Here is a 15,571-nt window from a genome sequence, read left to right on the forward strand (position 1 = left end):
CAATACATTTCTGATACTGTGTCTAAATTTGATCTGCGACACCGTACGTACAAAATCTGGGCGCATGCGCGGTGCGGCTTAGATGTACGCACAGATAGAAAACATTGCTCCGCTGCGTTGGACACCATCGCTGCGTCAGACTCCAAATCAGGCCCTACGTTGTGTTTAGAGCAGAGGTTTCCACAAATGCACACCTCAGTGCATTGGTGCCCCCCCATATTTTAAATAGGGAAAGCACATGCTGGAAAAAGGGAGTGGTCTCGTGGGGTAGGGGTGTGGTCATACAGTAGTACCCCCAATTCAAATTATGCTGCATAGTGGTGTCCCTTATTCACATTACACCACACAGCAATGCCCTTTACACATTATGCCCACATAATGACCCTTACACATTGTGCCCACACAGCATACAGTATATAGCACTATAGAATCAGTGTTCCTTCACCTAGTTGCTGGCCTGCCTGAGACCTGACTCTCCAGTCCTGCTGCTGGCCCAAACATGGAGACTCCATGGAGCAGAGCACTATGGGAAAGGGCTGGGAGAGACGTCACTACGTCTCTCCTAATCCCAACGGATATTGTGCTGCCCACACTAATGAATGTAGCAGGGCGCTCGGCAGAGGAGGAGACCGGTGCACCGCTACATACATTACAGCGGGCAGAGATGCATCTGGCTGCGGCACCCTAGTTACAGCCCTTGCTGGTGACATGGGTTCCGTTAGTCGGCGCCTGGCAGTGTTGCCTTTGGCTGACTTATACATGTGAACAGACATAGCTGCAAAAGCCTCTTTGTACTCTCATGCTGGTGTCTTCTTTGGCGCTGGGAGTTGCCAGATTATTGTGTCCTTGCCACCAGCTGGGCTGTAGCTAGGTGTGTGTGGAGGGGGAACCGCACATAGCGCTGCAGGGTAGGGGGCGCTGTTGGTGGCACTTGTCAATTATCTGTTTTAATTACTTTCACTTGCAGCTTCACCCCCCCTTTCTGAGACCAGCTCTCCTGACCGCCCCTGTCTCCTACCTCCACCCCTTTTGTCACTAATACCTGTACAACATTCATGAACTCAACTTGAGATTTCTTTGTTATTTAGTTACACTGGGACAGATGTATTAACCTGGAGAAGGCATAAGGAAGTGATCAACCAGTGATATGTGCAAGGTGATAAATGCACAAGTCAGTCAGGTCCTAACTGTCAATTTGCATACTGGAGCTGATTGGCTGGTGCGTTTATCACCTTGCATTTATCACTGGTTTATCACTTCCTTTTGCCTTCTCCAGGTTAATACATCTGCCCCACTGTCCTTCATTACATTTCAAGATGCTGACATACCCGGGATTCAAACCCATTTCCTGTGGCATTGCAGTCAGACAATCTCTTCATTGAGCGATCTGCCCTTGCATAGAAAGGTAGATAATTCTAAGTTACAGAAGAATTCTAACTATTAGAAACGTACCTTATACTTTGTGAAAAAATGATCAGCATTGCGGCTGAGCAGATCTATGTAGTGTGTGGCTGCAAGAGATTGGATGTGTGGCTGCACACTACGTGGATCTGCTCCATTGCAAGGGTTCACTACGGGTGGCCGGCGGTCGGGCTCCCGGCGACCAGCATCCCGGCGCCGGGAGCCCGACCGCCGGCTTACCGACAGCTTGGCGAGCGCAAATGAGCCCCTTGCGGGCTCGCTGCGCTCGCCACGCTACGGGCACGGTGGCGCGCTAAGCGCGCCACACTATTTTATTCTCCCTCTATGGGGGTCGTGGACCCCCACGAGGGAAAATAAGTGTCGGTATGCCGGCTGTCGGGCTCCCGGCGCCGGTATACTGAGCGCCGGGAGCCCGACCGCCGGCAAACAGAAGACCACCCCCATTGCAATGCTGATTTTTTTATTATTTTTTTTCAAAGTACCAGTAACTTCATATAGTGTTCACAGTTTTTATGCAGGATCTAATAGCTCAATGAGCAGGGTGTTTGATTAGAATTCAACAGGTTATAGGTTTCAATCCTAGGTATGGCAGTGTATTGAAATGTGTTTTTAATAAAGAGTATTGTAACTGGACGAGCTCTTTAGAGCATGAATGTAGTATAAGGAGGATTTGTGTCCAATTGTGAGTGTGTGTATGTATGTATGTATGTATGTGTATGTGTATATGTGTATATATATATATATATATATATATATATATATATATATATATATATATATATATATATATATATATATATATATATATAAAGAAGAATAACGAGGCGGCACTCGGAGACTTGCAAAAACTTCAAACGTGTATTAAAGTGCTGTCAACGTTTCGGGGACCACCTCCCCTTCGTCAGGACAGTTGACAGCACTTTAATACACGTTTGAAGTTTTTGCAAGTCTCCGAGTGCCGCCTCGTTATTCTTCTTTGCACATTGGGGTGACCCCCCGGAGGAAGGCACCGTAGCAAGCAGGTCCCAAGGGACGTCTGGAGTGCCGGAGTCAAGTGTTGTGTGTGTGTGTGTGTGTGTGTGTGTGTGTGTGTGTGTGTATATATATATATATATATATATATATATATATATATATATATATATATATATATATATATATATATATATATATATATATATATATATAGGGCATCATAGCATGGGCTTTCTCTGGGATTAATCTTTGTCATGCGCCTTATGTCCCTATTAGAAAAATGGGGGGGGGGGGGGCACAGGGCACCAAAAAGTCTAGTTACGGCTGTGGACCAGTATCTATCGCGCTCTCAGGGCTGTTTAGAGAGCCAGGCCCAGGGATTGGTCCTGACCAGTTGTTTCCGTTTTTCCACCTATGCCATTAACCCTGTGTATGCTGGGTAGAGACCTCGTTTTCCAGCAATTGCTAATACTGGAACTTGTGATGCGGCCGAAGTTCCAGTCTCTGCCTGACCACCTGCTCTAACGGTTGTGTCTATGTTGCCTTCTGACATGACCACAAGTGCAGTCCGCATTAACCCATTTTACTGCTTTGACGCCATACAATACCTTACATTTTAATGATTGACCTTAACCCCTGTGTGTGTGTGTGTGTGTGTGTGATTATTTTCTACTGTTCGCTGTATTGTGAACAATACAAATTCTGAGCTGTCAAGCTTCACAGCCATCGTTTCTGGAGAACTCTGTTGGTGCACCAGCCTCTGCGGTACAGTACATTGCCTACAGCAGGGGTTTTCAACACCAATCCTCAAGTACCACATAAAGGTCATGTTTTCTGGATGTGTTTCATCATGCACAGAAGATTTCAACTGATCAGTAATTGTCCCGCCTGTTTCCACTGAGAGAAATCCAGAAAACGTGACTTGCTGGGGGTACATGATGTTTGGAGTTGAGAACCCCTGGCCTGGAGCCTTAGCCACACAGTTCATCTACAGTGTACATTAGATTTACACATTAAGGCGCTATTGAGGTCTCCAATATCACAGTGGTTACTGGCGTTTATCACTGCGGCGTGGCGTCCTTTAGGCAAATCCCAGCGACTCTACTTCACCCACGAATATAAATAAAGTGTTTTTGAACAAAAGGCTACTTTACAGCATAAAATGCGTATGGCTCTGCCCGTATATTTCCCAGTTGACCTTGACTGCTTTATATATAAAAAAAAAAAAAAAATCTATACATTTGGAAAAAGCCTCAGGGAATTGCAAATGGTTATTTCAGAAGTTCTATATTTCTCAGACACAATGAGACCAAGATGATTTATGCAGTTGACCAAGAGAGCGAGGGTTGTGCCGTCTGAAATGAGTTCCAAATGTGCACGGCTGTAGCTCCATAGGCCTGTGGATGATTTGCATTGGTGCCAAATATTGGGTTTCAGAAATTAACCACATATTCCCCATAATGCACCTGATTTATAACGTGCGCGCCTGTTGTTCTCTCAGGCAAACACATACTCCATTTTTCTCTTTCATCTTTAAAAAGAGTATGTGTGTGTGTGTGTGTGTGTGTGTGTGTGTGTGTATGTATGTATGTATGTATGTATGTATGTATATATATATATATATATATATATATATATATATATATATATATATATATATATATATATATATATATATATATATATATATATATATATATATATATATATATATATATATATACATATACATACATACATACGCTTGAACCAGCCCCACAGGGGTACAGGCGAAACCACCGGTGGGCCCCACTGCCTGCGGGCCAACCTCCTGCTCAAAGGATCAGGTTCCAGACTGTGCACTTGAATTATACATTATACATATGTTACCTTATACTGGACTATGGTGTATTTTCTACAGTGCATTGCTGTTATTAATCTGTTACATTATCATGCATGCAGCAGCTGAACTTACTGTATATATTTAATAAGGGGCCCAGATGTTGCTCTCTGTAATGGTTAGTCAAACCAATGAGGTGGCAGGCCACACCCCCTCTGCAGACTGGCCACACCCTTAAACATGGGCCCCTACCACTGCATTCCCCCGGTGGGCCCTACATGCCCCAGTCCGACGCTGCACATACATACATACATACATACATACATACAGTGCATCCGTCATTTTGTTATGTTACAGCCGGGTGTGGTATGGAAGGTCGACAGGGTCTCTAGGTCGACATGGTCTAGGTCGACAGGTAAAGGTCAACATGAGTTTTGTTGTTGTTGTTGTTGTTGTTGTTTTTTCCTTACAGTGACGGGAACCCCAACTAGTGCTCCGTGTCTGCTCGCCATGCTTCGGGCAAGGTGCCTCGCTGCGCTCGGCACAGGTTACTATTTCCAATCGTAGTCCCCGTGGATTGTTAAGTATGAAAAAGTTCAAAAAAATAATTAAAAAAAAACCCCTCATGCCGACCTTTTGACCTGTCGACCTAGTTACTAGAACCCGTTATGACCTTATTCCAAAATTGAATAAATTAATTCTACACACACTACCCTATAATGACAATGTGAAAAAAGGGTTTTTTAAATGTTTGCCAGTTTAGTGCAAATAAAAAACTTGTACATAAGTATTCACAGCCTTTGCTCAATACTTTGTTTATGCAGCAATTACAGCCTCAAGTCTTTTTGAATATAATGCCACAAGCTTAGCACACCTATCTTTGGGAAGTTTCACCCATTCCTCTTTGCAGCACCTTTCAAGCTCCATCAGGTTGGATGGGAAGCGTTGGTGCACAGCCATTTTCAGATCTCTCCAGAGATGTTCAATTGGATTCAAGTCTGTGCTCTGGCTTGGCCACTCAAGGACATTCACAGAGTTGTCCTGAAGCCACTCCTTTGATATCTTGGCTGTGTGCTTAGGGTCGTTGTCCTGCTGAAACAAGAACTGTCGCCCCAGTCTGAGGGGAAGAGCGCTCTGGAGCAGGTTTTGATCCAGGATGTCTCTGTACATTGCTGCATTCATCTTTCCCTCTATCCTGACTAGTCTCCCAGTTCCTGCCGCTGATAAACATCCCCACAGCATGATGCTGCCACCACCATGCTTCACTGTAGAGATGGTATTGGCCTGGTGATGAGCGGTGCCTGGTTTCCTCCAAACATGATGCCTGGCATTCACGCCAAAGAGTTCAATCTTTGTTTCATGAGACTAGAGAATTTTGTTTCTCATGGTCTAAGAGTCCTTCAGGTGCATTTTGGCAAACTCCAGGCGGGCTGCCATGTGCTTTTTACGAAGGAGTGGCTTCCGTCTGGCCACTCTACCATACAGGTCTGATTGGTGGATTGCTGTAGAGATGGTTGTCCTTCTGGAAGGTTCTCCTCTCTCCACAGAGGAATTCTGTAGCTCTGACAGAGTGACCATCGGGTTCTTGGTCACCTCCCTGAGTAGTGCCCTTCTCCCCTGATCTCTCAGTTTAGACAGCCGGCCAGCTCTAGGAAGAGTCCTGGTGGTTCCAAACTTCTTACATTTATGGATGTATTGGGACCTTCAAAGCAGCAGATATTTTTCTGTATCCTTCCCCAGATTTGTGCATCGAGACAATCCTGTCTCAGATGTCTACAGACAATCCCTGTGACTTCATGCTTGGTTTGTGCTCATACATGCACTGTCAAGTGTGGGACCTTATAAAGACAGGTGTGGTGCCTTTCCAAATCATGTCCAGTCAACGGAATTTACCACAGGTGGACTCAAATTAAGCTGTAGGAACATCTCAAGGATGATCAGTGGAAAGAGGATGCACCGGAGCTCAATTTTGGGCTTCATGGCAAAGGCTGGGAATACTTATGTACATGTGATTTCTTAGTTTTTTATTTTTAATAAATGAGCAAAAATAAAAAAATAAAAAAAATCATGTCATTATGGGGTATTTGTGTAGAATTTGGAGGGAAAAAATGAATTTATTCCATTTTGGATTAAGGCTGTAACATAACAAAATGTGGAAAAACTGAAGCGCTGTGAATATTTTCTGGATGCACTGTATGTATGTATGTGTGTGTATGTATGTATGTATATGTATATATATATATGTATATATATATATATATATATATATATATATATATATATATATATATATATATATACACCATTTTTTTTTATCCTTATGTGTTCATCTACCCATACTCACGGTCTATATTTTGAGGATATTTAGCAAACCTTAGAGAGAGATAGTGCCAGCCAATCAGCTCCTAACTTCCATATTATAGCCTGTGCTCGAAAAATGTCAGTTAGGAGCTGATTGGTGCTTTGTCTCTCTCCAACCTTTGATACATTCCCCCCCATAGTATTTTCCTTTTAGAGAAAATATGACTTATGTAGGACACTAGATTGTGACCTGTAGAAAAAAAACATGATTACAGCACTAAAGAGGGACCCATTCTTCGTCTGTAAAGAAGATCTCCTCTTGAAGGTTACCATACAGCCAAGTCTTTGCAGTATTCTTCCTCTGGTTATGGACACTTGCATGGAGCATAATGGTAACTGGTGATGGAACTTCGCATTAAAGAGATTTCTGCTTTTTAAATATACCGTATTTGCCGGTGTATAAGACGACTGGGCGTATAAGACGACCCCCAACATTTCCACTCAAAATATAGAGTTTGTTATATACTCGCCGTATAAGACTACCCCCTTCCACACACCAAATAAAACGTAAAAGAACATCAGATTTGTGACATACTGTATATTATGACCTGATAAGAGATTTGGATAGGGAGTATTTATCAAGGTATGCATAAGAAGGGGGGAGGGGGCGAGGAGAAAGTTGTAAAATGTATAAAAGTATACCCCTGTGTGCATTTATTGGTACCGGTTTCACATGAGTGCCATTAGTATTAGTATTCGTGCCATTACAGTACCTGTCATTGTCACCATTGTACGGCCACAACGCGACTGCAGTGCCTCCGGCCAGTCCCTGCATCTCCCTGTAATTGGCACTAGTGACCCGCCGCGGCCGTACTGGATACCGCGCGATACTGGATGGTATGTAGAATGAGGTGGGCGGGCATCGGGAGGCCACTATGGGCACCGGGCGAGTATCGGAAGGCCACTATGGCAGCTATGTCTATCCCAACTGAAGTGCACCCGGCGTATAAGACGACCCTCCCACTTGGAGGCATGTTTTTCAGGGCAAAAAAGTAGTCTTATACGCCAGCAAATACTGTATTCACTATTTTATTAATTGACTATTACATTTCCTCTTGCAACTTGATGCGCTTTGCTTTCTTTCCACGCATTTCATCAGATGTTCATATCTTTGGCTGAATTTGTTTTATTTTAATTAGTCAGAGGTCCCAGTTGTGCGCCGTGGGTTGGTCATTATGGTATCCAGAGAGACCGCTTTGCTCAGGGAAATGATTGTATAGAGATCTGCCAATGGCTAACACCAATAGACGGAAAACAAAAATAAGAAGCAACGCGTTTTAGTAAAAATCGCAGGATGGTTCATACAAGGTCACAAGAGACCAGACCAAAAACAGACTTTGATGCCATCATATGGGAGGTACGGATGCAGCAAACGGATTAGTCTGTTTCACACTTTCATGATGGGTCAATGAAACCAGTTATATATTTTTAATGTTAATGAAACTTTTTGCAATATATCAGGTACTTTTTTAACAAGCAAAATCTTCTTCTTTTTTTCTTCTTCTTCTCTTTGTAGGGTGCAGAATCGAGAATTGTGACTCTTGTTTTAGCAGAGATTTTTGCACAAAGTGCAAAGCTGGTTATTACTCTCATAAGGGGCGATGTTTTGAGGAATGTCCAGAGGGATTTGCTCCATTGGATGATACTATGGAGTGCGTCGGTAAGTGAATCTCTCTTTATATTAGTAATAGCTTCTCTGCATACCTGGTCCACCTTGATATTTAGGAGTAAACCTATATTACCTGTGAAATACTTGCAGCTACAATGATGTTTAGTTGATAGCTGGCAAAGTTCTACATTGACAACCGATGCCTAGTCATGATTTTGTTGATGGCACATATGATCTTCAGCTTTACCACCATGTTTTATTTTTGTTTTATTTTTAAATGTTCCAGATGGATGCGAGGTGGGACCCTGGAGTGAATGGGGAACATGCAGTAGAAATAACAGAACGTGTGGGTTTAAATGGGGCCTGGAAACCAGGACACGACAGATTGTGAAGAAGCCGGCGAAGGACACGATCCCTTGCCCAACCATCGCTGAGTCCAGAAGATGTAAAATGGCCGTGAGACACTGCCCGGGAGGTAAGAGAAGTGTCCGATACTCCACTGGTATTGTCTAATGCAGGCATTCCCAACCACGGTCCTCAAGGCACACCAACAGTGCATGTTTTAGTGATATCCAGGCTGCAGCACAGATGGTTAAATAAAAATAACTAAGCTACTAATTAAGTCACCTGTTCTGATGCCTGGATATCCCTAAAATCTGCACTGTTAGTGTGCCTTGAGGACCGTGGTTGGGAATGCCTGGTCTAAGGAGTGGGAGGTCATTGTATACATTGTATCACTGGAGATTTGGCCTCAAGAGTTGGGCTTCCAGAAGTCTGGACCTTTTATACCTAAATCTGGGGCCAAATGTAACAACCTGCGATTTGCAGGAGTCAGTAGCGAGATGCTCATTAAATTTAAAGCGCCAATTCATTTAAAGGCAAATCCAGACTTGACCCTACTTACCATGTAGCCCTTTACTTGGAGAACCTCTGCCACTCACGTAGATATCATTGGTGACCATCTGGGTGCTACACACTCTGCACACACACCTTCCATATCTTGGTTTTGAATGGCTTAGACGGGTAAAGTCTCTCTATTACATTCTGCCGGATGAGTCTGACCAGCACGTACTGTGCTAAGACTGGAGGAGCTGGGCAACGGATGGCTACATCATGGTGGCAGGTTACTCTAGCTAAAGGTAGCGGATTGTGTTGAATAGACATCTATTATACTAATGACCCATACCCGATATGATGCCCTGTATATTATTATACTGTCTACTGTCTGGTCAGTAAATTGTGCAAGTTTATTAGCAAAATGCTGGGAGTGGGTGCTTACCGTTTGGTCCTTGGGGCCCACTGTGATGCACCTTTCTGCAAAGCTTCTCAGCAATGAAGTTTCAGACTCTGTCCTCCTAATATCTGTACTTTTATGAAGTTGTTAGAAAACGCAGAACTTAGAGAGGTCTGCTGTCATGTCATCCGCTGTGTCTGGCTCGCCAGAGGATCTCCCTGTATCCGCATTATACGTATGAGCGTTGCTTCTCCTCTTCTGTATACATCTCCTGAATATACAGTACTGCTTGGCTTATTGATATACAGTTCATCCGGAAAGTATTCACAGCGCTTCACTTTTTCCACATTTTGTTATGTTACAGCCTTATTCCAAAAGGGAATTTTTTCACTCAAAATTCTACAAACAATACCCCATAATGACAATGTGAAAAAAGTTGGTTTTTTTTGTTGTTGAGATTTTTGCTAATTTATCATGTCTAATCAACTGAATTTATCACAGGTGGACTCCAATTAAGCTGTAGGAACATCTCAAGGATGATCAGTAGAAAGGATGCACCTGAGCTCAATTTTGAGCTTCATGGCAAAGGCTGTGAATACTTATGTACATGTGATTTCTTAGGTTTAAAAAAAAAAATTAGCAAAAATCTTTTGTTCACGTCATTATGGGGTATTGTGTGTAGAATTTTTGGAGGGGAAAAATGAATTTATTCCATTTTGGATTAACGCTGTAGCATAACACTTTCCGGGTGCACTGTACATTGAAGTGGCTTGTGCACATACCTCCCAACATGACCCTCTCCAGGAGGGACACAATGCTCTGCTTCTGGACTTTTCTCTTAATGTATGATTGCCAGCACCTGTTTTGAACAGGTTAGTGGATAAGAAAGGTGTTTCACCACAGGTGATGGCAATCATAAATTAAGAGGGAAGTCCAGGAGCAGAGCAGAGCATTCTGACCCTCCTGGAGAGAGTCATGTTGGGAGGTATGGCTTGTTTATACAGCCATGTGTGTTTGTACAGTTAGTAGACAGCAGTGCACAATACATAATTGCAGTGAGAAGTGCTTGTAGACAACAGACCCCTCAGAGTGACTACATGTGGATGAGTAATGAGACATGCTGATTTTTGGTGATATTTCCAATGTCTGATGTGAAACTAATCTGTCCGGCTGTAACTAGAGCTGTACAGTAACCACAGCTGGGGCGTCTCATTTTTCCTTTCCAAAACGTTTTTTTTTTAATCCATAGTATTTTTGGGAATTTTTTGGGGTTCAGGGTCGTGAAACTTGCGAGACCACTCCCAAAAATCTCTTGGCTACACCTGACGCCCAAACATACGTTGCATTGCTCTCCGAAAAACACAGTTGTTTTCTTATTTAGTTGGATGTATTAAACCCTTGGGGCGTAATTGGGCCCAGGCGAAACCTTGGAAGTAATTTTAAAGTTGAACTCAGCCGGTGTGAATCACTAAAGGAAGATAAAAAAGGAGCACACCCCGTTCCTGGTTCTTATTTGTCACTTGACAGTCAACTGCATTTTGCCAAATATCTTGTTCTTCATACTGGAATGTTTCACTCACACATATATACGTTTCCTGATTTACAGTGGAAATGTTCTATAGTTTATTGGAATAAAAGCTCAACCCTCCATGAAAGCACACTTATTATTTAGCCTAAAATTGTGGCATTAGGCTGTCCCTTACCCACCTTTTATTCTGCGCAGATATATTTGTCTGTGAGCAAGATAGAGCCCTGGAATTGGGACTGTGCTGCTCAAATCAGGACAGTTGGGCGGTGTTGGCGTTGTGCGCTGTAACAATACAATGCCTTGCTTAAAAGTACCTGCCGCCTGTACACAGCGGAAGATGACATTTGACCAGCATGGACACTGGTTCCTAGAGAATTATAAAGCTGCATTCTCATCACTGGTGTTTATGCCACTGTGTATAGTCTACGGCTACAGTTGAAATCCCTCGTAATTTAGACACGACAAACGAGGACACTTGGATCAGACCACGGGTAATTGTATCGCCAATTGTATCGTCAGTGACTGCGGGTAATTGTATCGCCGGGGGCTGCCCAATTAGCCCTGATGATGTGGCACGGCCTTTACCCCGATGCCAGCACTTTATCTGGGATTATGCTTCACATGCGATCGCGAGTCCAAATTCGGCCGATCAAAATGGCCTTTAATTGGATACCGAGATAATGGCCATCGGTCATTAATTGTGATATCTGCCCATTTTGAATGGCCGAAACGGCATTGGTGCTAAATGGATACCACCCTAAGATGCACGTTTAAAATTAAAATAAAATAAATTGCATGTAGTGGCTAAGTTGCAAAGTCCGTGGCACTCCAAATCTGGTGCGATTTCAGGATAGGTGAATGTGAAAATGTCTGTTATATACAGGGTGGTTCAAAAGTCGCAGTACGCCCTTTTGACAAAAGAGGCGAGAATTGAGGTCATTTTGATGTCTGGAGTACAAGGTTTCCGTGTCATAGCTGCAGATTTTAACAACCGGCACCCAGAAAGACCAGTACCACTTTTTGGACGACCACTCCGTGACTTGTCAGCCACAGTCCCAGTTTCTTGGAATTTGGAAATTAGGCACCTGACAGGGTTATGTGAAATTGGAGGTCTTTCTGGGTGCCGGTTGTTAAAATCTGCAGCTATGACATGGAAACTTTGTTCTGCAGGCATCAAAATTACCTCAATTCTTTCCTCTTTTGTCAATGCCGTCTTCAGTTACCTGCAACAAAAAAAGTGTTGTAACTTTTGAACCATAACTGCGATTTTCAAATCTGTTTGCAGTCATAAACTTTTCAGCAAATTCTGATGTTGTTTGACATGTTACATGACCCCCTTTCCATTTTAAAAAACTTACTTAGATTCAAGATGGCCGATTTCAAGATCGCACCTATGTTCGGACATACACCTAAAAGATAGCCAACGTCACCCATACATTACTGGAGTATTCAGTTTTGCCATTTCCTACACAGTTTTTGAAACAAAAGGGTGTACTGCGACTTTTGAATCGCCCTGTATTTTACCAGTGTGTACTAAGCTGTGACCCCATATGCTGTCCTGCAGTGTTGTGCACCATTTTATACTGCTTTTGTGAATCCATTGATCATTCTGTACCGGATTTCAGTCCTGCTACTAACCATATAGGTACAGCACATTGGTCAAGTATTACACATTGATATGTTGGTGGAAACCTTTTCAGAAACTTAATTCCTTGACTTAAATGCCTGTCTTCCCTAATTATTATCACATTAGATTAAAATACCATAAGAGATTTGGGTTAATGTATCACCAGATCAAAAGCCTGTACTTTTCTGTCCAGTAACATTTTTACAATTCCTCTCTCTCTCTCTCTCTCTCTCTCTCTCTCTCTCTCTCTCTCTCTCTCTTTGGAGCGCTGTCTATATTTTTCTATTTTGCTTCGCAAGATTGTCTGACACGCGTATAATTCACGGAGGAAAATGTGCTGGCTGTTCCGTAGACTGCCCGTGAGATTAGCAGATACAGTGCCGGTCAGCGGCAGGTACCGCCGTGAAGTCCAGGCCAGCACTCAAACCTAGGTCATATCTGGGATAGGTGTTTGGCAAAGACGCGAACGCAGAATATTTTACTTTCCTAACAAAACAACTTTTTTTTTTTTTTAAACTTTTCCTCTGCCCTTGAATCCCCTACCATTTATTACTATACATGTTTTGTTGGCTGGATCTTCTATCTGACCTGTTGCATAATAAAATATATTTCATTATAACTGTTGCTGATAATTTCTGTAGCAATCTGAATTATTTGGGGAAGCGGATTTGGAATTGAGGAAAGCGAAAAGCTGGTTTTACTGTAAAACCACCTTAAGGGTTAAGGTGTAAAGAATCTTCCCGCGTGAACCTTAGAGGCATGGCAAAAGCCTCCTGATTGGGTCGCTGCCAATTTCCTGTTTAACATAAGTCGCCTATTCCCACCCAAAAACTACATTTCACTTTTGGGTGGAGTTCTCCTTTTTTACTTTTCAGTCTTCTCAGGCTCGCATGACACTGAGGGTCCTGTGGACTGGAAGGGAAGCTCCAGTGGGGACTGCCCCACTGTGCGGGATGATATAAATATATATTGCATTGAATAAGAGATTTAACAAACTCTGTATTACCATTGTATAAATGAATTAATTGAATTTGTCTTTTTACGTAAATGCATCGAAAAAAAAAGGTTTACGAAAAATGATTGGGTTTCACAACTTACTGGCAGAATGCGTGAGCAGGGGTCCGACATCTAACACTTGCTTTCGAGTTGCGTGTATGCAGGGAACTGTAAGATTTCAGGAAGATCCCTTGCACCAAAGATGGGGCTGGAGCAATAGCTGATGACTGCGATTGCGGCCTGAGGGCTGGGGGTGCCGCGGCCACATAGATGAGCATTAGAATACTGCTAAATGTTGAAATAGTACTTCCGATAGGAGACAGCGGTTGGAATTGTGACTGTATTATACGAGACTGGGAATCTGGCCCTTTTGAGATCATCATTTGGATAAAAGGCAATTCTTAGCGGCTGCCAGGGCTGTTTCTTGGGGCAGGCGAGCACTGGGCGCCCGCCGCTCACTAACTGTGGCTCCCTGCTTCCCTCTCCTATTTCTCCCCGAGTAACCCGCTCGGGGGGCGGAGTTTCACGGAATGACGCAGCCCCGTCACTCCGCGAAACTACCCCCCCCCCCCCGAGCGGAGTACAGAGGGGGATCCAAGTTAGGAAGAGGGAAAGGCCGGCGCGAGGAGCGACTGGTGAGGCGGGCCGAAGAGCGGTAATCGCCTCTGTAAGTATTTTCTCTCTCTCAATGTGTAAAATGGGGACACCTGCCATAATGTGTGAAATGGGCACTCTTGCCTGCCGTAGTGTGGGGATTTAATGTATCAAGGGCATTGCGGTGTGTGGCATAATATGGTGCAGGGGGCATTACTGTGTGGGGCTTAATATGGTAGAATTTTTTTTTCCTGTGGTGGTCGTGATCTGTTGGAGCAGGGTCAAAAACTGGATTGTGAGGTAGTCTTTTCAGACGAGGCCATGCCCATTTAAATGAGACCACACCCATTTAGATGAGGCCACGCCCCTTGCCGGGTGCGCGCAAGTTTTTTTTATCTAGGTGTGTGTGTGTGGGGGGGGGGGGGGCATTTTTAAATCTCGCACTGGGAGCCAAATTGGCTAGAAACAGCCCTGGCGGCTGCTGTATCCCGTAGCAACAAACCGGACTACAGGGATATTCCACAGTAGCCTGTGCCCCTAAACAGCGTTGGGTATTCCCATCATGTCTGACAAATTACCCACATCCGTGGCATTTCACTAGAAAGCAAGAAGTACACCTTGTGGGCGCAGCGGCCTGCCATTCCTGATATTAAGATCAGGACACATTAGACTAAGCCTCCTATTTTGTTAAAATTGCACTGTGACTGTGATCTACCCAAATCATAACTCAAAATCTATCCTGTCTGTCTGTCTGTGGGCCTAATTCAGAGTTGATCGTAGCCATGCAAAATTTTGCACAGCTACGATCATTTTCTCTGACATGCGGGGGGGACGCTCAGCACAGCTGCTAGTCCGCCCCGCATGTCAGGCCCTACCCCCCCTTCCCCACACAAGTACAAAAGTATCGCACAGCGGCGATGCTTTTGTACTTTACGAGTAGCTCCCTACCTGCGCAGCTCCTGTGCGCAGGCAGGGAACTACTCGTCGCTGTCCGGGTGGCAGCGGCTGCGTGTGACGTAACGCAGCCACCACGGCCCATCCCCCGCATTGTCCAGGCACGCTTGCGTTGCCCGGACCGCACCCCTAAAACAACAGCCGAATGCTGCCGTCCCGCCCGTCCCGCCTAGCGACCACCTCTGCCTGAGATGGCCATCGGCTGTCTGTCATGCAGTGCGCCGGAGTATGCGCAGATCAGACCTGAATGGCTACGGTGTGGAAACTCACAGCAGCAACCAGGTCTGAATTAGGCCCTCTCTGCTGTATCTACTAATTCTGCAACTGTGTATGCAGCAACTGTGAAAATAAGCAAATGCTGCAGTTGCCTGAATTTGCCGAGACCCTCACCGGCGGCTTTGCGAGTCCCAGCTGCAGCGTCAGACGCAGATCATTCGATTTTATCAAACTTC

General features: G+C 44.1%; 1 protein-coding gene across 3 annotated transcripts in view; it reads left to right on the top strand.

Annotated features, from left to right (window-relative positions):
* RSPO2 (R-spondin 2) overlaps positions 1–15,571 on the top strand; it is a 127,836-nt gene that overhangs the window by 75,840 nt on the left and 36,425 nt on the right. For all 3 annotated transcript variants that reach the window (XM_063924508.1, XM_063924510.1, XM_063924509.1), the window contains 2 exons: positions 8,094–8,237; positions 8,473–8,661. In XM_063924508.1, the coding sequence (XP_063780578.1) occupies positions 8,094–8,237; positions 8,473–8,661 (333 nt within the window). The remainder of the gene's footprint in view (positions 1–8,093; positions 8,238–8,472; positions 8,662–15,571) is intronic.

The sequence above is a fragment of the Pseudophryne corroboree genome, chromosome 5 (genome assembly GCF_028390025.1).
Source record: "Pseudophryne corroboree isolate aPseCor3 chromosome 5, aPseCor3.hap2, whole genome shotgun sequence".
Classification (NCBI taxonomy): domain Eukaryota; kingdom Metazoa; phylum Chordata; class Amphibia; order Anura; family Myobatrachidae; genus Pseudophryne; species Pseudophryne corroboree.